At 43.2% G+C, this 27,762-nt stretch overlaps 1 protein-coding gene across 1 annotated transcript in view; it reads right to left on the bottom strand.

Moving 5' to 3' along the window:
• LOC115567333 (calsyntenin-2) overlaps positions 1-27,762 on the bottom strand; it is a 267,669-nt gene that overhangs the window by 50,824 nt on the left and 189,083 nt on the right. The window contains exons 6-8 of the mRNA XM_030393798.1: positions 16,660-16,845; positions 14,556-14,813; positions 12,627-12,748 (exon numbers count right to left, since the gene is read on the bottom strand). Of these exons, the coding sequence (XP_030249658.1) occupies positions 12,627-12,748; positions 14,556-14,813; positions 16,660-16,845 (566 nt within the window). The remainder of the gene's footprint in view (positions 1-12,626; positions 12,749-14,555; positions 14,814-16,659; positions 16,846-27,762) is intronic.

Here is a 27,762-nt window from a genome sequence, read left to right as displayed (position 1 = left end):
TCAGCCATTCCCTTGAGCCAAGGGCAATCCACTTCAACCGTGCCGTGTGGTCAAGTGTTTCCACTTTAGCCCCACAGCAGGGGTCAAAGAAGAAGCAGCCACACAGCTGCGCTCCACCATGGCCTGATTGCAATTTGCTCCACAGACTAAATCTCTGTGGTCTGCAGATTAGTTTGGCTTCTGTGTTCGCGTTTTGTAATTTCACATATAAGCAATATTCTTACTGTTTACTGATGACTTTCAGCTGTTTCAGAGCTGCGTCAAATTATCTCTGATGCAAACATTAAAATCTGTCCCGCTGAACTAGTGGGAGACCTTCACTGCAACAGACAGTGTAAACTTTCGCAACGCATTTGTCACCTTGTTAGCTGAGCATCTTTAGCATCGGCTGTTCTTTTTATTCTTTGCTACTTATTTTCCCTCTGTACTGCTGTGTTACCTGTGAATTTCTCCTAAGGGGGATCAGTAAAGGAACATCTTATCTTATCACTTGTCGGTTCTCCAAACAGTGGAGCCTTGGATCTTCGAAGTGCCATGGCAACAGGCGGGTCATCGTGACATCGGCATGGTGTTTTTACGTCGTTCACATATAGTCTCTACTTACGGGGGTCGGTAATGATGTGAAACATGTACTTGTTTACAGAAATTTCCCGCGTTGACCTTTCGGAATGGGACGTTCGCTTTATCCTCGGCTTAACAAGCTTGTTACGTACCGAAGAAAAGTTGTGTCTGTCTGTGTCTGTTGGGTGGTGACTATAGACACAGGAGTGCCTCGGCTGTTGAAATCCTGCTGGTGTGCAGAAGCGTGTGCAGCCATCATACTATGTGGGAGGGCAAAAAGTGCTGATCCCCTGTAAGGCCTGAAATCATTAATTAATGCATGACGGATTTTTTTCGTTGCATCAGTCTGGCCGACACAGTGAGTCACTCTCCTGGAGCCACTGGGTGTCTGCTGTATATCTGTGTATCCTGTTTGAAAATACAGCAGCAGATATCCCAGTAGAGGAAAAGACTGACAGTGAGGAAAGGTGTATGTCTGGGTGAGGCAGAGGGAGAGAAGGAGGGCAAGAGAGAGAGACGACGAGAGGAGATTGTAACAGCAGCCTCAGTGAGATGGTAAAAAAAAAAAGTCAAACATGGTCCCATAGGTTTAAACTGTCAGTACAAACAAAGCAGGGGAGGGGGCGAGGGTGCATCATACCATCTCGCCCACTGCCACAATGCATCCATCACACACCTCCTCTTGATTACCTAAGCCCTGACAACGCGCGCGCCGCCGATACTCCTACACCAAATTCACCAGCCCTCCACCAGGCTCTCTTGCTCCTCCGCCTCTCCGTCTCCATCTCTTCTTCAATTCATCTCTCTTTCTCACCCTTTTCTCTTGCCACACTTAAGGTCAGGGTGGGATGTGCACAATAAATCTTCACTGCGGATTCTGACAGCCACCCTCAATCCAGGAAGTGCTACAGCCAGTCGGGAGGGAAGAGCAGCACGGCACGTAGCTTTCCCCCTCTTAAAAACTATTTGGGTAGGCAGAAAGTCAGCGTTGAGAGTTTGAGAGTGTTATTTAGCCAGAAAGTAAGACAAATCGGAGGGGGTGAAAAAAAACAACAAAAAAAACAAAAAACAGAAAACAAAGCAAGTGAGAGAGAGGAAAGGGCGAAGGGTAAAAGGAGAGATTCTCTGGAAGAAAAGGGATTCAGCGAACCCATTTGGTCCAGATTAATATGATGAATGGCACCAAGCAGCAGCTTTTACTGTGCTGTTATTTTCTTTTATTTGGCTTTTGTGCTCCTTTGTACTACAAAGTGATAGCAAAGGTCTCCAGTTTCTCAGGGTCTCACACACAAACGCCCACACACACACACACACACACACACACACACACTGTGGGCATCGGAATGTGTGATCAAGGGCAACATACACACACATGCGCCTGCTGCACAAATCATAAATATAGGACATAAATATAAAAACAAGACCTACAAAGTCAGGAACACAAACACAAATATGATTTCATTGTCAGAGTTCTTTGTTTTTTTTTTTTAAATTACATACTCTATAGTCACACATACAGGCACAGCATCTCCACACTCAGAATATGAGATATGTCGACTTGAGACTTGGAGACTCAAGTCACACAGAGGAGGACTCAAAGCTTGATGGCTGAAGACCTGACCTGACTTGACTCTTAAAACCAAAAACATTAAAGTTGCAAGTTTTGTAACGAGCAACACAAAATGAGCATGACAGCAGGCTAGTCTTCAGTCGCTAAAGAAGCCGGAAAATATTTAAGTTGTCGCTAAGTGCGTTGAAACCACTTCTTGTTGATTCTTACAACCAACAACAGAGCGATTTGCGTGTCTAACTTTGACCGGCGACATTGCGAAACACTGCTGTCTCACTGCTAGCTTACAGCTGGACACACCGAACTTCACCTCGGGGTCGAACGCCCCGCTCTCGGATATAGCCTATCATCGCGCAGAGGAGGCGGGGCCATGATAATGACTCCTTTCGTTACGTAACGAAAGGAGCTGAATCCGAACAGCCTGTAGGAGCGCCGTTTTACCAGTGGGTGGGCTGCAGAGGCCATGTAGGAATCGCTTGTTTTCCTCATTCTGGGAGTTGGCAGGCTCAGGGACAACCAGCTTATATAGACCAGAAAAAACAAGTTTTTCATAATATGGGACCTTTAAACCACACATGTATATTTACAGTCCCACACACATATGCTGTAAATACTCTCACCCTCGTCTCACTGACCAAAAAATGGTCACGCAGCCCTGTGCTCAATTACACAAACACGTGCGCGGCTTTCTATACCACTCTGCGAGTCACTGGCACCGCTCCACGCGCACACATGCTGGGCGTCGGAGCCGGCGAGGTGATAAAAGCCATTGCTCCTCCGCTCTTTCATTTAGTGGCCTCTCCAGCACTGTTTCCACCCATCCCAGACCTGCCGTAGCTCCAACTCTCATAAAGGGGAGGTAATATTATCCAGCGATGGTGGGATGTGGAAGGAATAAAAATGATTGAAAACTGCTTGGAACGGGGTTTTGGAAAGTGTGTTTGTAATAAAGGCTGATTTCATTTGTGATGCAGACCGCGATAGCGGAGGTTGAGAGACACCTCGGCAGAATATAAGAGAAGGTAATGTTGTCCGTGATGACTGAGTGATATCCTGCTGAGAGGGCTGCAGCGGCAGCATCCGCCTGCTCCAATCACACATATTAAGTTATGAGTTTGCATATTATTTTGCCTCCCCTACAGCTTATGTGACTTTATTGACCTCATGTCTGTCGGTCATGTTGTGCGTCTTGCTCATCAAATGTAGCAGACAGATGTCTGAGTGGTATCAGCAGTAAGAAGTACTGTTGTTCCATTGTTTATTGTCGACTGTCTCCATGTGTTTCTTTCTTTCACCTTCCTTTCCTATCTTTGTTTAAACACTTCTTTACTTTCTCTGCCCTCTGCGTCTACCCTTTCATCTTTCTGTGGTTATTGATTCCTACTGTCAATAAGATCCTTCACCTGAATACAAACCAGGCCATTTGCATGACAGACAGTCAATATATATATATATATAAAAAAGAGAAAAGCGAAGGCTACTGTGTTGTTTTCAATAAATCCCCCGTTTTGATGTAAATATGTTCTGTGTGAGTGCCTGAGAGGAGTCGGTGTCCACTGTAGGTCACAGGGATTTGAACACAGAAGGATTCTGCTCTCCACTTGGCGCAATTTTACCGGCGGAGTGGCATGGACGATTGTGTATAAAAGGCCAGCGTAAGCCTCTCGAGGTGCAGGCGGACAGCGGTCACAGTATTTGTGAGTAAAGCTGTGAGATGTTAGCCTTAAGCTGGGTATACAGTGTGATCTTAGTCCTGACCCGGAGCTAGATGTTGGCTCCGAACACACACACACACACACAAGCACATCAATGTATCGAGGAAAAAAAAGTGGCAGTGGGCAGTGAAGGTGTGTACGTGGGCAGAGTGGCTCAGGTGGACAGATAAGACATGTTCAAACCGGTCTCTGTGGGGACAAGTTTATACGTGCATCAAACAGACTGTCAGGAAGACCCTTCATAAAAAAAAGACCCTTCAAAAACCTGAGTGTGTGTGTCCGTGTGTGTGTCCATCATGCTCTTTGGAGCCGGTTGGTGCAGCAGAGCTCTAAATTTAGCAGGCTCTTTAGTAGCAGTCATCTATCATTCAACGAGAACCCTCCCATGAGGAGAACAAGGCAGTGTGTGTGTGTGTGTGTTACAGAAAGATGGAAAATAGCAGCACGGATAAAATCAAACCGAAAGAACTGATACGTTTCTGCACGGGCTTTTAAATTCTTTGGGACCGTTATCGATCAATGCTGGAGACAGACTTTTGTATAAAATCTGAATATCACATTTTTGTCAGCTGTAAAGAATGAACCAAATAGAAAAAAGCTTAATTCTTTAATAAGTAGAACACTACGAGACTGCCCTCCCATGAAGTACGACGGCATCAGCCGTTTCACCGTCTGACCTCTAGCAGTAAATATGACGGCAGCAAAGGAGGAAGTCAGCTAATGTCATGATAGAGTGACAAAATCTGTGTAGGAGGTCAGTGTGTCCACATGTAAACACTTTTTAACACAGGAGGCTGCTGTTTGTTTCCAATCCACAACCATTCCCTAACCTTAACCACGTATAAACCACAGTAAGAAGGTCAAAATAATCATTTTTACAACAACTGTATCCTCAGCTAAGCAGTTATTTTAAACCAAACCATGATCTTTCAGCTGCCACTGTCGCTTTTAAGGAAAAAGAAAATAACAGAAAACAGATTACGTTAAAAAAGCTATCATGATTTCCTTTGATTGTATATTTTTCTCCTTCAGCTTTTTTTCCCTCAGCGATTATTACCAATCACTCTGTCAGCTAAATGACTGCAATTTAAAAACGTGTAACACCGTGCCTCTTATTCCGCTAATCTGTGTGATGCCGCGCTCGTGGATCAAAATCGCCCCTCTCTCATTTGCACATTAATTTGGTACAAAATGGGAGACAGCTGCGTGTGCTGTTATTTGAGCATGTGGTAATGGTGTGTGCTCCTCTTAGCAGGTCCGGGTCTGACAGACAGACTCGCATGTGTGTGAATGCCTTCCTTCTTCTCAGACTCCGCTCCCTCTCTAAACGAGACAGATGTTTCGCGGACCTTTGCTGATTTTTTTTTCTTGCAAACGGCATCTTTTTCTCCCACTTCGTTATATAAAAAAAAAAGAGGCATAATTTCATAACCTCATCAGGTAGCGCGGTCCCAAAACATCCTGTAGTTTACTAACAAGGAGTTTCTGATGACAGCAATCAGCAGCAGCACATCAGCAATTTGAGAATGCCAGATGCTCGGCGTTCAAATTGTGCTCAGGAGATGTTTGTTTTGAATATAAGCCTGGACCGGTTAGGAGGCAACTGAGGGGGATGATCATGCCAAGTGGCTGGCAAAAAAAAAATATATATGTTGTTTTCCATGTTTTAGTTTCATGACTGAGAATACGTTCAGCCATTGTGGATGTAAGCAACCATTTTTTAAATGTGCTCGGTGGCCTTTATACCCACATGTGAAAACGTGAAAAAGGGAGCGCAGCTTAAATCGATAGTCACAGGACAGACACGAGTGCTTGAAATCATTAAAATAACCTCACTTTCATAGACATGATGCATCATGCTATGAAGCTTTCCAGTAGTGCTGTGCTGTGCTGAACTCAAAACGCAGCCGGTTGGGGGTTGCCAGAGGACGGATGATGGAGCAAGACTGTGCCGGGGCCAGAATGCAATGCACATGCATCCAGTGGAATCGTAGAGTAAGAGAATCATCACTCTACCCTGCGGTTCCCACTGTTTTGGTATAGTCTCATCCCTCTCACATACCTGTTCCCCGAAAAAGCTCTGATAGCACCACTGTATGGTAACTACTGTGCACTAACAGCAGACACAGTGAGTGACTAAATGGTCTGGATAAAGATGCATGCATGCATGCTGTCATTTGATCTACTCTGCATCAAAGGTAACAGATTATATTTCATATTTCGCGCTGCTGTCCACTTCAGATAAAGTCCACCCCCAATTGCTTGCTTGATTGCTTTCCTGAAAAATAAGCGTTTTGCACAGGACAGCCGAAGGTAATGATGTCACTTGCTCATTCAATTTAGATTCCTGGAGGAAACATCATTTAGATCTCAATTATCCCGGTCTCTTCTTTCTCGCTCTTTCTCGCAGCTGAAAGGCTCGAGGTGACTCCTCATTGATTTTTTTCTTCTTGCCAAAGCCTCTTCAGTGTGTCAGAGGAGGACACAATGTAAGCTCTGTTCCAACTGTACGCTGAGCATTTCTATATACCTCTGTACCGGGGACACATTTAGGCGAAAAGCAGAACAAAATGTGGAACATGAATGGACATTCAAATGATTTAGCAATGCAAATGGCTGTTAAGCATGATGACTCTTTAGATTACAGCAGTTGTAAAACTGGTGGAAAGCCCTCATCTGTGCTAGCCAGAACAACAGACTATTGTCTATTGGCAACTTTGCATTTGCCACCTCTCTAAGGAATTGGGAAAAGCACCATCACCAAAACAACCTATAGAGTGGCTGGCCGCTGCTCCTCGGGGATGGGTCAATGACACTTCTTTGTATTCAGTTTGACTGCAGGTGACAAAAAACAAAAGTTCTTCTTCTACAAAACAAAAAAAAACAAAAAACTTGCTCCTGTGAGTTAACTGCATGGGGTCAACTTATGACGCAAACTGCCTGCCCACCAAGCTAGCTGCTTGATTAGCATACTAGCATTTAATCTACAATTACTATAGCATTTATTATTTATTGTTTCATATATTGCATAATTCTATGTCAACAGAGGTAAACAGATATTAGCCTACAAAAATGCCCTGACAAGCTTTAAAGACTTTATAGGTGCTGCAGTGGCTGACCTCCGGTTCCGGCAAGGCCAGTCATCAAAGTAAATGACTCACAACTCCTCCTAAAATAGTCGACTGAATAACCGGCCATTGTACTTTCTTGAATGTTGGGTTAGGGCTAGGATGTAAAAGAAATGTGCATAAGGATGGATTAGGAGGATGCGCGTACACTAAGGGTTCCTTTTTTGCAGCAAGACCCTATAACTGCCCGCTCGTATTGTGGGCCAGCGAGGACGACACAGTTGAAACACGTGTTCATTCTGATTCTGAGCTATAGGCTATTATTGTACACATCGATGTATGACAGGATTGGGTTCAGAGAGCTGCTGCTGATGACAGCAGAGGAGAGAGGGAGGAAGCAGAGTGTCTGCTCTCATTGGCTGTAGCTTGTCCCTAGCTTCCCGACCCACCTGCACTCAACCTGTTATCTAGCCTGCTAGATATCCAGCGGTTGTCAGCAACACTGCGACGAGCTGTCCCTGAGCCCCCTAGATTGCGTCTTTGAACAAGCGCACACATGCCAGTTGTCGTTCTTGGGAGTGCACGGCGATCAGCCTCTGTCGGTGGATTTCCGAAAACCGTCTCCGACAGCAAAATCAGGGCTAAAATCACGTAGTGTGATCTTGGGATAAGCTACAATAGCTAATCTGAAGATAAACAGATTAAATTAATTTATATTAACAAAGCTCTGGGAGTGTACATTGTTGTTGTTTCGTAACGCTCTGTAACACAGAAACCCAGGTCTGTGACAATTAGGCTAAGAAATACCATAATTTTCCTTGAAGCTGAAAAAGTTTAAGGAACCCTGCTTAATCAAGCCTGCAAAAGATGTTGTCAACCTACAGCTTAATTTGCCTTCCTCAGAAAGCAAATTATCTTAAAAGCCATGGCTGACTTAAATGAAATGCATTATATTTCTCGAGATCAATACCACTGAAGAATTAAAGACTGCATGTAGGTGTGCCAGCCACTCAGTCAGCCGGTGAATTTCCTGGTTACCTGTATGCACCAAAGACGCTTTTGTGAACCATACAGAGTCAATCCAATCTTCGACCTAATTATAAAACATGCGGTGCTCATTCAGTGCCGGCTCCTGCAGAAAACGGCGTCTGGACTGACAGTCCGGTTCTTTGAGAACCTTGAATGTAAGTCTGAGTTTAAAGAGTCTGAAAGCGCGCACAAAAGACGCTGTTCAATAAGAGCCTAATGCAACTCAAGCCAATAAAAACCTCAGCTCATCTCTCTCAACAATGCAAACAGCACAGATAGCGGAGTATAGAATACTGAATCACGCCGAACACAAAAGGCCTGCGTGCATAACGCTGTGCTGCCTTAAACTACTCTGTCTGTTATTAGCCGATAGTACACTCGTTTTTTTTTTTTTTAGCAAGTAAAACTAATATCTGCAACAATCTTCCACCCCCACTGTTCCAGTCATTATGTAGCGACTTGCCACGCCTGATTGGCTTGCATGTGGAATTAATTGCAGTTCCGTGATAAACCGATGTAAGGAGGGGAGGAGATTCTTCCGTGGACAGGTTTTCTGGGTTGGACTTATTCAGAGGTTCATTTTGTTTAAAAGACATTAGCAGATGAGGAGAAAGTGGCGAGGAGGCGGAGGGGAGATAGCGACTTAATGAAAGTATCCTTTCATGCCCCGGGGGTTTCAGAGGCAACTATTAACACGAGGGAGGGAGCGGACGTAAAGAAAGAAAAGGAGATTCAAAAAGTGCTCAGGAAACTCTGTAGTTTAACAACTATTGTGCAGCTTATTACAAAGATGTATGCAGTGCCGGCATAGTCCATAGAAACTTTTATCACCTAGAGGTAATAATAAGAAAAGAAATCGAGATCAATTTAGACAAGGCCATAGAATTAACTAGCCGTCTAAATCTTTTGATGAACCACCGAAAGACTGTCAAAATTCAGCCTAATCTATGCAGAATTTCATCCCGTGAGGTGTATGAGGAGACCAACTTAAAGATGCGATGCGATGCATTTTATCACAAGCAAATTACACTTCATAACAAGTGTGGCAGAGATAAAACGGCCTTCATTGGCCACTTAACGGTATTTCACCTCTGTGTGCAAGTTTTTTTTTCCATTAGCTCAATTGCTTGACGGCGCAGAACAGGGAGAGGGAGCTGTTCCTTCAGTGCAAACACAGCAGAATGCCACACTGTAGAAAAGTCAAATGGTTAAATCACATCTAAAATGTTTATCTCCTTCGATAAAGTCCGGGTGAATGCCTTCGTCGGATACGGCAAAGTTCTTCTCTGTGACAGGAAGCAGTGGATTTTCATTGAAAGTCCACAGACATGCTCCGTGATGATGTGCTGTGCGACTGATAATGTCACCAGGCTAACGTCCTCACAATAAAAATGGTAAGCTGCTGATGCGTATCGAGTATAATGTACAAATTGAACTATCTTAGATTCGGCTGTGAGTCACGAGTCGTTAGTCTTACAGGTAGCAAAAAAAATGGAAGGAAAAAAAAGAGAGAAAATGATATCTATTGATATTTGTTGGCGCTGGATGAATACTGGAGAGATCACTTAAGTTTTTACAATTCGTGGATGCCTATACCAAATGCTATGTCAAGCCACCTACACATTTCCTTAAAAACAAAAATGTAGCCAACAGTCAAGGGAAGACAGAGGATCACTACAATAAGGTCTAGTCCACATGCACACAGGTATTTTTTTTTATATTTGGTATTTTAAAATAGAAGGAATGGCCAGTACTGTTTCAGAAATAATCTCTGTCCATACTAACACACTTGAAAATGCATAGCACGTGGCCAGTCGTGTACACGGGCCATCTGCGAGCAGTGAACGAGGCAGGCGAACGTGAGTGCTCTTCATAGAACCTTCACGGGTGAAGCAATTTTAAGTAAAACATTGTCAGACAGCCTTTTCTGTTGTTATTTTCCCCATCATAGTATTATCAATGTCCATTTGTGTCTCTCTAATATGGACGACACAACATCCCTTCCGTTAGTGGATAAACTCAATACTCCGATATCACAACACATGAGCAGGGTTCACACATGCCAATAATGCTGCATGCGCTGATAAGGCTCAATTAAGATGTGGCGCGAGAGTCTATGTCTTTGATTAGCAAAATCTAAATCTCTATTCTAAATATCTTCACCCTGGAAGGAGTTCTCCACACGGTCATTTTTCAGTCATCATTAGGATTCATCCTCTGGGAACCGTGAATATCCGTAGAGAGTCCGTGCCAATCCATCCCGTAGATGTTGTGCTATTTCACTTGATGTGTGAAAACCTGGCCTGCTGTTAGTGCCAGATGAAAAGTCAGTGGGTGATCAAAGTCAGCAGGTTTCATCCTCTGGGGACCACAAATGCCTGCACAAAGTTACATGACGATCAGCTCACGGGTTTCCAATAGAAATATTAAAGATATTTGAGTCTGGAACAAAGCGCCATCCCTTTAGCCACACAAAGTCTAATCCTCACAGGGCTGCATCCAGGACTTTCAGGAGTACTAAGGTTTGGACTCCTCCAACATACCCCTTTTCTCTGACTGAAAAACTCTGAACCTCCCAAAAGACCAGACACTGAAAAGAAAGTCTCTAAACTTCCTATTTATGCTTGATATATGAAATTATTCTGTCAACTGTTAATTACTTTCTGTAAATTTGAGTCCCCCTAAAGCCTTACCGCCTCCAGTACTGCCAGAAACACTAATTTCTTCATTTTTCTTCATTCATATTAAATGTAGTTTGATTATATTTATCTCTCTGAAGGACAGCTTGCAAACCAGGTCCACAAACATACGTAAAATGCGCATTTCATCTTTCTCCTCTGGAATGTAACCCACAAAGTGCCTGAAAAGATGCAGAGAACGTGACCTCTCTGTCATCAACGGTAGCCTCGGCCCTGAAAGCTGATGGTGAGAAAATCAATTCAAGCACATTTTTTCTTCAGGATGAGGACACAGACAAGTGACTGACGCTCTGTGGTAACCCCGTGTCCAAATTCCTCCAGACGACGCCTCTCACACACCGCGTGCCATCAGGAGGCTGATGGATGACCTCGTTCATGCTCTCCCCCCAATCAAGAACCAGCGGTCTGTCTGATCAAATTAGCCCTGGGTGCTGCAGCTGGATGTCCAGGCTCAGCTGTGGTATCTCCCCCTGAATCATATGTCCTCGCTGGGTGAGCGCGGGGTCTCGCGATCCAAGGTGACCTGTTTGACTTCAAGACGGCTCCCTTGGATCAACAGACAGCTGCCATCCACACACGCGACCACATGTCCCCGGAGCTGCCATATTTCTCTCCATCAGGCACATCTGCTCAAGTAACCGCACTTAAATAAGTTTTGGTGCGAGACACGAGGATGGAGTATGTTTGAAATATGAAAATCACTCATTCACCTAATGGAGCTTTAATTAAATATTAAACGAGGATCTTCCAAATTGATGACAAAATGGCATATTTTGAGCGGTGAACTTTTTTTTTCACTGCATTTTTTCTGAAAACATTTCCTGTCTTGTCCTACTTAACCCAACATTTCTCTTCCAAAAATAATATCCTTGCAAATTCCTGTTTGCACTCATTCCCAGCTCTGATCCCACACAGGGTAACACAGAGTTTTATTTGATTAAATGTGCGACATCTTGGAGATATCTTTACATGGCGTGTCAGGCAATGAAATAGCAGAAGAAAAACAAGTTAGAAAAAAGTTAAAAAAGACGGCTCTAATAAAGTACCGACAAGTATGTCTTCATAACCACGGCAAATATTTATTGAAGAGTCACTAAACCCATTAAAAAACGGCATGGTTATTAAGTAGAGTGGTATGACGGTTCTCCAAATTAATTGGGGTTAATTAAAGGTTAGGCTTTTTTATGGATTGTGGGAGGATTTATAGTGAAGCCAAGCACGAAATAGAGACGCATACAAGTTCTTGTATGGCACACGCTGATAAGTCTAACCAGGAGTCGTCTGTCAACCAGGTCGCCAATGCAAACCACGGATGTGTTGCAGTTTGATATTTTTTCTCTGTAACATTTTCACCTTTCTTTAGATTCAGTACCTGGTTTTTGTCACGACAAACACAGCTGGAAATGCCCCGACGTCTCGTTAGAAATATCCTATTTGGTTGCCCCAAACATGACTGGAAACATTCGGACACCTCATCAAAAGTACCCCATACTGTGGCTGCAAACATGGCTGGAAATATGTCAGCGTCTGGTTGAAAAATATCCAATTTCTATTGCCAGAAACAGGCTCGAAAATGTCCTGTTGTCCAGTGAAAAAAGTTCAGCAGTTTCAAGCTTACAAATGTTGAAGGTTGACACGAAAGTGAGCTCATAAACATGTTATGTGAACGTGATGTGTGATAGTGTATTTGAACAAATCATTGCAGGAAAGTGAACTGCCAACATGTCATTCTGCAACTGGGCAGTTTCTGTTATTAGTACAAGGTACAGACTAGGCTGGATTAAGCCAAGAAAAAAATTCCCAGGATGTTTAATACAGGTTTCATCCAAGTAAGAAACTTTATCCCGGTCTATGAGGTTGGCCCATAACCTACTTATCAAACCCACGAAGGTGATTTTGAACTATAAACTGAGCTCGCTTGTGTTATGTGACACACAAGTCTGCCTGTCTGTCGTATGTGTCCCGGAGCATCACGGTGTCTCACCTGCTCCAGTTTCCAGTGGAACTCAGCCGGTCTGAAGGTGTCCACCTGGGTGAAGTCTCTCCTCAGCAGGAACACCAGGCGGCAATTATGGACATACAGTGAGTAGTGATGACGGTTCATCTCTGTGGGAGGGAGGGAGACAGGAGAGTAGGCACCAGGGACTACATCATCACACCTACTCACTGTCAGGTATTCCTGACATGTAACTTTAAGAAAGCTCACAAAACTAGGACAGCAGCACCGCTACCAAGGAGACCAACTTTCTAAAGGTCATTCATGTCATCACAGGATATTTTATCATAAAATCATCCCTTTAGCCAAAGCGTGCAATGATGTTATGGATATTTTATATGCTGGATCATTACAGAAGCCCAAACTTTGTTCATAGTAACTGTGAGTGATCACATTTTTCCTCAAATCCACCTTACTGTAGGATCATGTACAGTATGTGTTATGTGTAAAATAAGCCATGTCTCTCCTCTTGCTCATGCAGTAAAAGAGAAAGTACATGTTCTCGTATCTCTGCCCACTTTATCCAATCAGGACAGAGAATTCCATAACAAGGCATCCTCCTGTTTGCTCGTAGTGACATGATGTGTACACACATGTTTAAATATAGGCAGAGTCCTATGTAATGATGACCGTTTTTATATTAATATCAATACTTCATGTATTTTGACGTATCTGCAATATCAATAAAAAAGCAAAGAAGAGGACAAAGCAGCTACACACTGTGCACAAAGACCCCACTGTGCAAAGAAAACCGCAGCATTTTTAGATTGATGTCCAGCAGCAGTGTGAACGGGTCATATAAAAGCAAGCTGGGAAATATTCTGGGCAGATGTCTTGCAGAACTTTGACGATGCCATTTTTTACGTATGTACCGGACTCCTGGGGTATGTTTGAGTATGTGTAAGAGCTGATTAAACCAGCACCAGCTTGGCAGATCGCATGTCGTCGACACGCACACCCGCTGGCTGTGAATTCACTCTGGACAACTGTCTGCTCTACTCAAACATGTGTCTCACCTTGACTTAGGACTAGGATGCTGGCAGGGTAAATTCCGGGGTGAATAATGCAGACATTTGTGTTCACACATACAGCTTCTTATTTCTCCAACCTGTCAGTGGCTTTTAGTCACAAACATTATGTTTTCTGTTGAGCGGAAGATGTACGTCTTTAAACACGGGTCACAAATATATAGTTTTGCTTCCTAAAAGTCACCTTCTTAAACAGCAGGGCAATGGAGTTTTGAACAAACATCACTCACACAGGAGTAAACAGTGCATTTGTTGAACTATTGAACTATTTTAAGCTGCGGATTCATATAAATTTGGTGTTCCAGTGAGAAAATGCATGGCAATGGATTAGTTAACATATGTACTAATTTCTCATGCAGTATGTATTATATTGAGGGTCAGATCAATAAAGACATAGTCTGATGAGGTTGTGAAGTAGCAGAGAAAAATGGTAGATGATGTCTTAATTGTTAGGCAAACACCGCCGCCGATGAAAATCTATCTGACGTGACTCAGGTAGAAATCAAGTTCCCAGACGAAGAAATGCACATTCACCTTTTGTTTGCCTGAAAATTAGCAACTCTAAATCTTAGCAACTTGTAAAGAAATGAAACTTACTGTTGGCTTGAATAAAATTGCAGATTTCTCTGGGTTTGGACAATACTCGTTTTTAGGCATTATTCATTAAAATCAAGGAAGATGTCACCGATTGTAACTGCATGGCTCATTGTGTTTGTTTTTGTGCAACAATGGAGCTCTACAGCACAGAGGCGAAGGACACACAAATACCAGGCTTTGATTACACTTGGATGGTGTGTGTTGGGATCCATTGTTTGATGTTATTTATGATTTGTTGACAGTAAGAAAAATAAAGAATACATCAGCCCTCGCATGTCGGCCACTCACTCACCTGTCTTGTCAGAGTTACAGAGCAGTGTCTCCTTCTCAGCTCTGAGCCCGGGACTGGGCCCGTGCTTCATCCAGGTTGCTATGGTGAACTGGTCTGTCAGATTCTGAGGAACCACCCAGTCAGGGATTTTAGCCGCCTGACGACCATCAAACCTGAAGATCAGGTCACTGTCCCTGCCGCTGTCAGTCACCAGGGAAGCTGTCCAGTTGGTGGCAGCGCTGGGGGCAGGGAGAAGGTCAGTGCTGCCCGAGGAGGCCCCTGGGGTCATCGCCGTGGAAACAAATAAGAGGTGTGACAGAAGATGTGTCAATAACAGTCACGGCAGTGATGCAGTGGATATTGGCCTAACCTTGGCTATGATTACTTATGAGTAAGGCAGATGGCAGGGCTTAATTTGCAATCAATGGTCCGAGATGGATGGAGGATGTGGCTATTGATTCATCGCAAATGAAACTGACTTTCAAACGGAAATAGACGTGAGTCACCGGTCACAGATTCACAGCGTAGCTTGCCACTGAAATTTCGCCTCTATGGAAACAGAGCGGACATATTGACCGAGCGCTATGGTGACACAAAGAGAACAGACGCAGCGATGGGCCAGCATGTTTTGTGAATCACACAAGCTATTTACAGCCGACACTTGGGCCATATGATCCCTTTACATCCTGATAAAACGCACTGATCAGTGCTGCGCTGCATTGAGTCATCCCCTGAGCCTTTCTCTCCTCCCCTTTAAAAGCAGCTCCATCACTCCTCTGACACTGTACCCTCAATATGTTGAGTCCCGAACGATCTTTGTTTTCAAACTGTCACCTTGACAAACGTTATTTTTGCCCTGTCGCTCACCTTGTTCCTCGATGTATTTGACGTGCCCTTACTGATCTATCTTTGTCCCTCCGCGTGACAGTGAAAAATGCATTTCATGGGTCTAAACTACATTTATAAATCATTTGTAACAGCTTATGGATGGTGATAAATCAAAGCGATATGGGAACCATGCTGTTCCGGGAGAAAACAAAAATGGGCAAAGTCAGAATTCACCATGTCTCCCTTGTCCAGGCCAACAAATGCAACATACATCTGTTCATTCCCGCTGAAAACACAACATTAGCACATTAATTGATGTTTTTTCCCCGTCTGTAAAGCTCTGTTTTTCTCTACCTCGCACCCATGCCAGTGTCGACGCTTTGACTCCAGTAATTAGATTCCCTCAGTAAATAAATACGCATCGACTTCTCCAGCACCCAGCTGCAGCCTTCTCTTTGCCCGATGTCTTTGTACATTATCTCAAATTGATTGTGCTTTAAAAAAGCAATTACAATTTATTCTATTCGCTATCAGATAACGATTATGAGGTGCCTGAAAAGGACTCTTTAGTGGTAAACCATGCATGGACTGGGCGCCAGGGGAGGCGGGGAGGCACGTTATGCATTCAGATGAGCCGGAATGGTGCTTGTGAAGGCCGTTAGTCAAAGATGATGACTCCAGCCCCCCTGCTGGCTGTGCGGTGTTGGAGAGAAGGGGGGAACGTAAAGGCTCGGCTGCTTTGTTGGCGCTCTGGGCACCGACGCGGCAGCTCGGCTGTTCATCAGTCACCGAGGAGAGAGCATGGCTGCGGCTGAGGCGACTAATGCCCTCGCTCTGTCACATCATTAGTGACACAACTTTAAGTTGCTATTCTGGTGCCTTCATTTTGCATAGGGGGTTTACCAGGGACACAAGCGGAGATAAGGAAGCAACACCGACCAGGAGCTTTCAGATGTCGGTTTAAAAAGGGCAGAGGAAGGCGCCTCGGGCCCTGTCTGACCCTGCTAGTCAGGCCGAGGATTCCAGTGATGCTTCTAACAGCAGCTTACTTCGAATTCACTGCACTAACTTTCAGTTTGCCGCCTCAGTCAGACGTTATCTTTGATCAGCCATCTGCTGTATATTTTACATATCCACCACCGCCCTAATAGCCACAGGTCCAACTCTCATGTGATTTACTTCTACACGCCAGAAATGCCCACTCAATCTAAGCTGCTTGTCATTCTGGTCGCAGCAGCACGATTATGGTAATCAAAACACAACGGAAACGTGTTTTTTTTTCTTATATAGAACCAACCACAGAGTTTCTGTAGAGACTTCTCCGAGTAGGTCTCACGGTCGCAGCCTTTCCCGATGTGGCTGGTCTGCAGCTCCACTGTGGTCCTCACTGACGACAGCGGCCCATCGCAGGTCTCCAAGTGCATCTTAGGAAACAGCTGCTTACTTCCTGTTCCTGGCTCGTAGTCCACTCGCTTATTCCAACCTGGTGAGAGAGGGAGACAGAGTGCTAGTGTTAGGCAGAGCAGAGGAGATAGTTTTAAATGCGGTCTGTCCTCCAGTGTGGAGCACGCAGCCCTGCTGCAGATCATTATCTAAAATGATATCTGATTTTCACAAGCCTACTTTCGCTTTTGTTATTGTTCACCTCATTTTGTCCATTTAGGCTACCATCAAAACAAGACTCCATTTCCAATTTTTCACTGTCACCGATATTTCTGCCGTCACAACTCAATGTCTTTCTGGCAGAATGTGCCCGGCTAATGAAATTGCTGCATTGTTATTGGAGTGCAGTGCAGTACCTGCATTAGCGTCAGTAGTCATTATGCTGTCACGGTCTGTCCTGTCAGCTGTGAATTGCGTTTACTGTCATGGCAGGCTATTATTTTGTGCGGCGGGGATGTTTGTGCTGTTCCCTTCATTTATCCCAGCCGCTGTGGTGTGGAATTTGTGTTTGCCGGCTCGGTCTCCTCCACAGATAGCAAGAGAATGAACTGCAAAATTATTTTCACCTGTTTAGTGTTTGTAGGAGATTTGTTTACAGTGAGCCCATCTCACTCATTATCTCAGTTTCGAACAGTGCACCCTGCATACCCGTGGACGCTGTCGACATAGATTTCCAACATTTTCTTACTCCAGTTACCTCCTTCTGTCGTACAGCAGCGCCAAAGCACCATCACTGTTTGGAAGAGCCAAACAAATCAGCTCAAACTTAATTGGGCACCAAACTCTCATCCATCCATCCATCCAACCATCCATCCATCCATCTATCTATCTCTCTGTCTGTCAAGCATTGCTAGCAAGGAGCTGGAGGTGCAAACATGAAGCTGAGCTGAGTGGAGAGGAAGAAAAGGAGCAGCTCTCTGTTGCTCACCAGCCTGTTAAATCTGCCATGTTTGTTTCCTCACACAATCACCACCTCCATGCTAAAACACACACACACACACACGCGCGCTGCATCTGTTTTGTAGTTGATTTACCTCCTCCAGACTGCGAGTGCTGTGGGCTGCTGCAGCAGCACCGTTACTATGGGATTGTCACTGGCTCTGATGAGAATAGGCACAAACAATGGTGGGAGCTAAACGAGAACAAAGACCCATGCATGGGCGCGAAAAAAAAGGGACACAAACACAAAAGGTTCCTGTATCTTGTTCTCGCACACACTTCTTTTTATGCGCAATTACTGTACACTGTATGTACTGTATATATGCCTGTGTCCTCCAAGCTGTTGATGCCTGTAATCATATCACCTCGTTCTGTGCTCCCCTGTGTAGGCTCAACTACAGCAAACAACAGCAATCCAAGCCAAGAACATAACCTGGCACCTGTACAGTACAATTGCATTTTGTTCATTTTTATGCATCTGTTTCGGGGGATACTATTTTATGTGTCTATGTTTTGGTACGACTATCTCCTGACCCTCCTCTGATGTAACGCAATATAGCATTTTCCCTTTAAAATCAGTTGTATGGTATGTCATGTAAAATGCTAGTAGGCGCTGTTATTATTCTTACCAATAATCCTCTGTTACGGTAATTGATGTTATGTCCCCGAATGAACGCAGTGAATAGGTGATACAGAAAGGCTGCAGTAACCTTTGGATCCAGTTGGTTATGTGTTTGCTGAATCTGTTTTCTGCCCTTTGTTTTTGCTGTGCCATGCTGAGTAAAGGAATGACGCTGCACCTTTCGGGTTGGAGAAAGGGCGTAGCAGGTGCTCCGGTAATAACATACTCCATCGACAACTGAGAGTCAAATGACCTGTCGCGGACTTGGCTTCAACACTGCCAAGCTCCACATCCAGAGGAGGGGAGGACGAGGCAGAGCCTGGTTACGGATGCATTGGAGGGAGTGAGGGGACGCGGAGGATAAATGAGGGGTAATGGGTTGAGGATGTAGTGTGCATACGTGAGGAAGGGCTTTGTTGAGGATGGAAGTAGGTGATTAAGGTTTATGGTTTGGAGAGCTTTGGACAAACATGAGGGATAGTGAAAGGCGCTGACTCTGAGTGGGTTTGACTCTCATCACCTCTTAGGAGTTTTTCATTTCATGGTGTGAACACCTGTGGTCTGTATGTCTAGACCGGTGCCAGTTCACTAATCCTGGTACCTTGAGATAGATGAAGGTAGGCTGTCTCTTGCCGCAGCACACAACGCATCATTTAAATTCAGACTGCAGCTATTTTTTTCTTTTTACTTTGGCCCTTGGAGAAAGAAACAGTGGGCCTATATTATCACATGATTTGGCTCGTCATGTCGCATTCCCATTTCCCGTTATGTAATTTTTACGGCAACAAAGAAACTCTTCCATCCAGGGGACTTATGTTGGTGTCCCATGTGAAACCAAGTTCTTGAGTTCTTGAACCTCACTAATGTATTTAAGTGATGTCAGGTACATAACACAAGTTACATTTAGTAAAAAAAGTAACATAGTTATTTTAACCCAAAGCATAATGTTTACCTAAACCTAACAAAGTAGTTTCCTTGCCTAAACCTGTATGACAAAGGTCCAGTACACCTGTGGCTGGTACGCTTTGACAATCATGTTTCCCAGAAGATGAATCCTAATGACTTTGGAATTTGCCTAACTCCAGCTTTACAAAGTCATTATAGCATGAACGTAGACTCTTAGTGTTGTTATATTTTGTAGGGATCTCCTACCATGAGTATCATTAAACCACCCTGCAATATAGGATGTAAAAGGCAACAAAAAGCCCAAACAGGCAGTATGTCTGGTCTTTCCTACTAGTCTCACTCACAGGAAGTAGATTTCCATGTGCCACATTTTTTCAGTTAGCATTCGCCTCCTCTTCAGCTACCTGCATGCTACTGTTCCAATGTTCTGCTGCATCATGAAACAACAACAACAACCTAACTGTGCTAAACAAGCTAAACTAACCTAATCGAGCTAACATACATGCTGCAAATTGAAGATTAGAATTGTGCAATAAGACTGGCCTGCTCTGTTTTCCGAATGTATTTAGTCATTTTAATTGCAGGTCTCACCTCCCCAGCTGCGAATGTTCTACAACTACAAGTTGCCCCTGATTCTATTTTTGCAGGAGCGCTGTTGCTGCATCCTGGCATTTGCGCCACCCAAGACAATGTACGATTGGTTTATAGAAATGCAACCAAGCCAAAGGCTTTCTCCTGATTTCCATGATAATGGGTTCAGACAGACCATTCTTCATGGTGGTGCTAAAATGATGTGTGGAGATGTGTCTGTCTGCCTATATGACACAATTTTGGTTTGCAGCCCTGATCACTTTGTAGATCAGTGTAGGTTCCAGAAAGACTGGGAGGGTACCACACACTGCAGCTACTGTGGTGGTTGCCACCCCTGTGTGTCAGAAGCCACAATTTTGAATCCCCCATCCACCAATATGATGCCATTTTTTGTGTGTGAGTTGTACATAATTCTGTATCTGTATATCTGCACATTTCAATGAGTGAGAGAGAAATCTCCTGATCCAGCTCTCATTTATACTGTATACACTTCATGCTTGTCCTCAAATGACCCTGATCAGTGTGTATCAGTGTCTGGAGGTCAGTGTATTGGATTCAAACCTTACACCAGCAGGATGCCCATTACCTAAAGAGGTTTACTGTAAAACACTGGGTAAATGGCCCATGAGTGACCCCACTGTGGCAGCGGCTGATGATGAATGTAAACACAGGGGTGAGGGATGGGCTCAGGCGCATGTAGGGAATAACTAGGAGCGTAGGTGCAACCCATCATCAAACAAATCACGAGACCAAGTACAGTAGCAGATGTTCTTTCACACCAAAACACACATTTCTTTTTGAGACACAGCTCCCCTCCATTGTAAGGTCTGAGTTAGGGGGTGTTGAAGCAGTGCTGGAGCACTGAAGTAGAAATATGAGCTATTAAAAAAAAGAAAAGAAAAGATACACTCGCCCCACAAAGCAAAAACAGTTTATTCTTCATTTCGTGGGTTACCTTTAGATAAGACCCATACAAATAGCCTCTTATCAGCGATAAATATCTGGCTGTGGCATTTGTCTTTAATAATGGGAACCACTGCAGCGATAGAAAGGAAAAAGGGTTCTTTGCCAAAAACCTGCTCGACTGTGCTGACGTGTGTTTACAGGGTCCACACACAGAAATAAATCTCTGTGTTGAATCTGTCATTTTCAAATCTTTGATGACGGCACATTTCCTCAATGTTTTGATTTGCGGAAGACAAAAAGAACAATACCAAAACTTAACCACTGACCTTCTTCCTGCAATCATTCTAAAGCATTGATGTGTTCCTCTCACAGTCATTTAACGCCAGCCCTGTTCATAAAACAGAGAAACCTTGTGCTAATAATGACATAAACACATTCCCTCTGACTGTTGGTACTATTGCACCCGTACAGTGATATTTACTGTTTATTTTTTTTCAGTCAGTCAGAGGTATTATCATTTAAATTGAAATGTTTTGCTCTTTGGCAGTTCTGCCTTTGCGAGTTTATAACTGTTTGACATAGAAATAATGGGACAGTACTCATGTTCCTCTGTGTGCGTGAAAAGACTATTGAATATTTTTGTGTTTTATTTAAGCTCTCTCAATCTATCTAAAAGCACTTTGATGTACTCTTACTTTACTTGAGCATTTGAAATGAATATATGTAGATATATATATATATATATATATATATATATATATATATATATAGATATATATATATATATATATACATATATGTATATATATATATATATATATATATATATATATACATATATGTATATATATATATATATATATATATATATATATATATATATATATATATATATATATATATATATATATATATATATATATATATACCGGAACACAGGTTTGCAGCCCTATATTTTAGTTCACTGAGAGCATTTTGCCCTGCCATTCAAAGTGTCAGCACTCACCCATCACAAAAGGGTCTATTTCAAGGCCTGCTATCTTGTATGAAGCAGTCGTTCCCGTAAACTCGCAGAAATGAGCAGCATATGTGTTTGCGCTAAATAATTAAGTCCTATTTAAGAGTCTCTGTAGTGCTGCAGCTAAAGCTTTCACTCACAGATGCAACACAAGCTCCCGAATACACAGACAGCACAAAGAGGGTGAACACATTTACACTTATAGACCTAGGTCCAACAATCACACGGAAACCATGTGATTCAGATGCCCACAAGCCGACAGAACTATACATTCAAATTCAGCGCACACGTACTCACACGCGCGCTCACTACAGATGCACAGGCACAAAAACGCACAGACTTGCACGAAAGCTCAGCCGTCTTAAAAGCAGTGTGGGTTTAGTAAGAAGCTATTTGGTCTCTATTGAGTTGTGTGCTTGCCTGCAGTACGCTGAACAGAACTCACACAGCGGACCCAAGAGTTTCTCTCTTTGTGAATACGAGACGAAGACAAGAGGCGGAGGAAGCAAGGCAGACATGAAAACCATGTGGAGCTGGTTCGCCAGTGAAGCAGAACAAACTTCTCACCGGGACTCTGATCATAAAAGAAAAAAAAAAAAATCTACACTTTAATGTGAGCGTGTGTGCAGGTTTTACAAGTTTCGTTGCAACCTGCACATACGAAGGTGAAAATGTGTGAAACTGTTAATATGACCATGATTTCCATGTTCATTTTGAATGAATGATCTTCAGCTTTCTCCACAATTACGTTTATGGTGCTGCATTATCACCGAGGAGTAAAACATACTGTCAGCCTACAAAATATGATCATACTGTAGAGTGTACTATGGGGTCACCATCATTGCATTTTGTACCTCAGCTCTTGTCAGTGCAGTTGTACTGGATTTTGACAATTATGAGATTGCAGGCAGGTAATTGCATGCAGCAGTCTGTCTGTCACTGACCAATATCAAACAATCAGATCAACAAATCACATGAGGTAGTGGGAGAGCCAGTCGAGAGAAGAGTGAGGGTCTTCAGTGCTGTTCTTTGCTCTTCTTACAGAGAAATATACACTGCACTTCTGATATAACTGGTGCACAGCCAGACCTATTTTATCCACCTAAAAGTCCACTGTATTGCGCAGCAGATCAGCTGTTTGGGTCGGACTTTCAGCGGCTGTCTGACAGCAATGTAAAGCGCCAAAAATGTTCAATGTGGCATACACTTACATGGTTATAGGTTTTTTTTTTTAGGTGGACCATCTCTTAGGAGGCTAAACTACATTTGCTCAGCGGCACGATGCTCTGGAACTCTGACGGTGCTACTACTGCTTCTTCACTTCGCTCATCTACTGCAGGTAATACACTGACTAGGGAACCCACATCAAAAGACCCAAACTATGATCTTAATATAAAGCTCTACTGCTGCCATTGTTGTTCTGACCAGAACCCATTTGATCTCATCATATGAGATTAAATGGATTCTCACGTGATTTTGTGCATACGTAAGGTACATTTGGGCATGTCACTGAAGGAAAGCTCTCGTGTAATCACTTGTACCTCCCTGGCACCTCCACTTATCTGTGGATCTCTGGAGGGATTCAATTCCAAAATTTATAACAGTGACAACTTACCATCACAGTAAAACAGTAAGATTGAAAGTGACACGTGACGTGTTGGATTATCAATTTAACTGTCATGGGCACAAAATAGTTGGTGAGGAGAAAACGTGAAAATGATTTTGGGTGCATTTATACATGAACACAACCTCTAGAGTTCGTTGGTACTTGCAGGGAGACAGACTACTTTGTCATCCTGCTGGATTATGAGAGATTATGATGTGGATTGTGATGTTGACACACAAATAGTGTCTCAGAAGTTCTGTGTTTGTATGCAGAAAAAAAAATCAAACGTGGGATTCAGCACTGCTGTATCCGTGCAGACGCAGAGCTGAGGTAAGGTGCCAACGTCCTCCTGAAAATGAAGAGTGTGAAAAGCAGAGAGTGAGAGATGGTGAGAAAGGGAAGATGGATCGAGGTGCTTAAGAAAATGATGCATCATCACACTTTCACGCTGTTCCTCGTCTCTGGAGGGTTTGGAAGAGTGTGTGTGTGTGTGTGTGTGTGTCATCAGTAAGTTCTTGCATGGACGTGTGGGATGATGGTTATGTGAATATTGTGTGTGTGTGAGTGTGTGTGCATGCAAAAATGCTGACACTACGTTGAAGTAGTCCGATGGGGGGGGGGGGGGGGTCGTCATTACTCGTCCGAGCCATCAGTGAGAGAGCCAATTTCCATTTAAAAGAGCACTCTGCTCCTCTTTGCCTTCCTTTCCTCCCCATTCCTCTCCAACTCCGTCCGCCTCCGTCACCCTCCTCTTCAGTGAGTGCCATCTCTATGATTTCTACTCCTCTTTCCTGGCCATCCTTGTCTCTCTCTCTCTCTCTCTCTTACCCCAAAATGCCCCAAAACCATTCATTTTAATGCTTTCATGAATGCTCTTTGTGCACCATACAAGAGTTTTTTTTCTCTTTTTTGAGTGCGCAGAGAGCTCTTCCTTGTTTCTTCGGAGCTCAAGGCTTGCGACAGAGAAATGTAGGGCATGTAAAGGTGGTGGCTGAAAAAAACGGAAAACAAGACAAAAGGCTGAATGACAAAATAGATGGGAGTGGAATCGTTCCGCCTGTCTGAATGTTCGATGACAGGAGCCAGATTGTTCTCCATCTAGACAGAGGAAGGGTTCTGAGTTCTGAGTTCTGCCTCTTTAAAGCAGTTTTCAACCTCACTGTTTTTCATTCTCGCTGCGCTCATGGTGTAATTTAACGACACAGCAGGCAGCTGTTTTCAGTTAAGATGTAAAAAAAAAACACACAAAAAAAAAAAAACACAGCACACCACCTGCTCAGCACAGAACAGAAGAAACACAAAGCTGGTAGTAGCTGGTGGACATAGAGAAGCATTTAGCACCACCCTCAGGAGTCATTAAGGTTAAGACCTGCATTCTGCAGGTGACCAGAATCACCACTCTAAATAAATGCTAATGTTGCTCCATATTATCTGCAGACAGGTTTGTCATATCAACTTCGATGTGATATAATACTATGTCATTAATGTGTTTACAGCTTATTTCTGCCGGCCTTCGTCTCCTGCTGTGGTGATCAGATATAAAACAGACTGGGAACTGAATCATCTGTAAAGAGTGAACAGTCAGTGCATTTCCATCAACTGGTTTTTATGCACATTTTGATTTTGCATATGAAAACCTGAGAAGAAAACCCCCAAACTTTTAAGTATAATTTGAATTATTCCTTGAAAGTTTTACGCTTTGCCGGGCTGAAAGGATTGGGGTATCGATAAAACAGAAATCTGAAGTGCAAATGGAGCATTCAGTGACTAAAGATGCATGTGATTTAATCATGTACTCGAGCTTTGGTTTCACTGTTGAAACAAAAACAGTTGATGCGTGTGGAGCGATGACGTGATGCTAACCGTCCTCACATCAATCCATGAAACAAACTATAATGCCAGATATCGATAATAATTCAGCCTGTCCTCATCAGAAAAAATACTATACATTAGGATCACTGTGAAAGCAGTTTATTACGATCCATATTTATGTTTCCTGTTAGGAAAAGACCTCCAATGGCTGAAGCAATTATCACAGCTGCAAAGGAGGATTTAAGGAGTAAAAAGAGCATCAAGCTGCATAGGGGGGAGGTCTGGGATAGACGATCAGGTTAGACAACCACAGGACGTTCATCAGGAAACCAGTGTACATATCAAGTGTAAAACCAATGAGTTCTTTAAACTTACTCGCATAGTGAAGTAACATCTTGTACAAATTGAAACAAACTTAACATAGGTACATTTGTAATTGAAGTTACAGAGGTATTGTAGTAACTTTAAACAAATCCACAATGTTTGCCTAAACCTAACCAAACGCACGCTTATGACAAAGGTCCTTAACGCCTGTCACTGGTACCGTCATGTTGTTATGCTAACAGTGACATATGTCATTTTGGGAGTCCCTGGCCATCAAGCTTTTTAGTCAGTTTGGTATGAGGATGTGTTGAACACTAGAGACCGGCTGTCTTTAAATGCATCATCTTGTGTCCTCTTCTTCTGCAGTGGTTTAAAGGCCCCTCACTGGAGAATAAGCACCACTTAATGTTTATCTCAATCAACCAACTCCTAATATATCTTTAAAAGTAGCGGAATAAAACACTCTTTACTTTGCCAGTTTGCACTACATTTGGATGAAAACATGGCTAATGTCAAATACTCTATGTCCCTATTCCGGAATATCGATTATTCTCAGCAGGTTTTGAGTATTTGCGAGTCTTAAAAAACATTTTCCCAACAATATCAGCCATTTATGTACACTATATTCCCATGTTGTAACAGACGAAGATTGCTCCAAATTAAATTACAGGCAGCGGTGAGAGAGCTCCAGAAACAAAAGAAAAAGTATTACATTTATACAGGGACATTTTTCACTCTTTTTCTGAAGAGAGCAGTGGCATTACAAAGTTGCAGATACTGAATGATGCATGTATCCTGTATCATGTACTTAAAACAGTAAAGTATAATGATTTCGTATGCAACGACTATACAAACAATGCACATAGTGTATGTAAATAGAAAACATCTAAATAGGTTGTATTTGTGGTCTGGAATTGACTGATTAAAAGTCACGTCCTCCCTGAGATACTGTTTCGAGGGTGGATCAGCTTGAAAATTTGAATATTTTATTAATGTGCTTATTCATGATGCCACGAAAAAGGAGAGGAGCCTTCATCTTCTCTGGCCAACAATAATTCATGTCATCTAAAAAACACATAATCAACCAAGGTCTCTGTCCTTCTCCAAATCTTTTTAACATTAGCAGATATCAGATATAAGGAGGAAACAAACCTGGCTGACAGTGATGATCTGACATAAGGCTGACCCATCTTGATGTAACATTAGCTAAGTTCGTAGCTAGCTAGTTAGGTAGTGTTTTGCTAATTGGTTTACCTAAGATGTGGCTATGTACATTGTAAAGTGTCTGTGAAGATCTTGGCATTGATTTGATGTGACTGTACACCATAATGTTACCTCTGAACAAATGTAGGTGTCTTCGGTGATGTTGATGTTGATGTTCAGCTTAGTGAGTGTCATCGACTCTTCACACCCGACAAAATTACAATGCCTTCCACACAGTGATGTGCACAAGGGGGGTGGCCCAATTGTTGAAAAACGCGCGCTAAAGTGCCCTCCTGAGAGCCAAAACGCAGGCTAAAGTGCCCTCCTGAGAGCCAAAACGTGTGCTAAAGTGCCCTCCTGAGAGCCCAAAAAGCATGCTGAAGTGCCCTCTTGGTTGGCAAAACACACTAAACTGCCCCCTTGGCTGGTTAAAACATGATAAACTGCCCTCTTGGGAGCCAAAACGTGCGCTAAAGTGCCCTCTTGGGAGCCAAAAGCGCCCTCTTGGGAGCCAAAACGCACACTAAAGCGTCCTCTTGGGAGCCAAAACGCGTGCTAAAGTGCCCTTCTTTTCGCCCCTGCCCTTCAAAAAGTCTGCGCACGCCACTGCTTCCACATGTACTGGGTATCAAGGTAGAGGCACAGGTCCCCTAGCAGCATCTTTGAACCATCTTCTTAACTTGTTCTTCTTTTCAGCATAGACGGATATAGCATACAGCACATAGGTTTAACAGGAAATGGGAGAGTTGACCAAGCTTCATCCAGGTCGAAGCTTGCTTAGCTGTTGTTGGAGCACAGAACCAACAGCCTTAGGAAGGGTTAACTGGGCCGAAGTCAGAATGCATAAGACATATAAGAGTTGAAGGAAAATCTTTGACTCCAATTATATACATTTAAAAGAGGTTTAATCTTTTCATCCACATTTCAAATGTCACATCATAATTTTGAGATATTATGTCAAAGGAGCCGGAAAACACAGCTTTGCTCTATGCAACACCTGAGTGGACAGAAAAGTCACTTCCATTACAAT

The sequence above is a fragment of the Sparus aurata genome, chromosome 2 (genome assembly GCF_900880675.1).
Source record: "Sparus aurata chromosome 2, fSpaAur1.1, whole genome shotgun sequence".
NCBI classification, from domain to species: Eukaryota; Metazoa; Chordata; class Actinopteri; order Spariformes; family Sparidae; genus Sparus; species Sparus aurata.
This window is presented reverse-complemented; position numbering and strand designations above follow the sequence as displayed.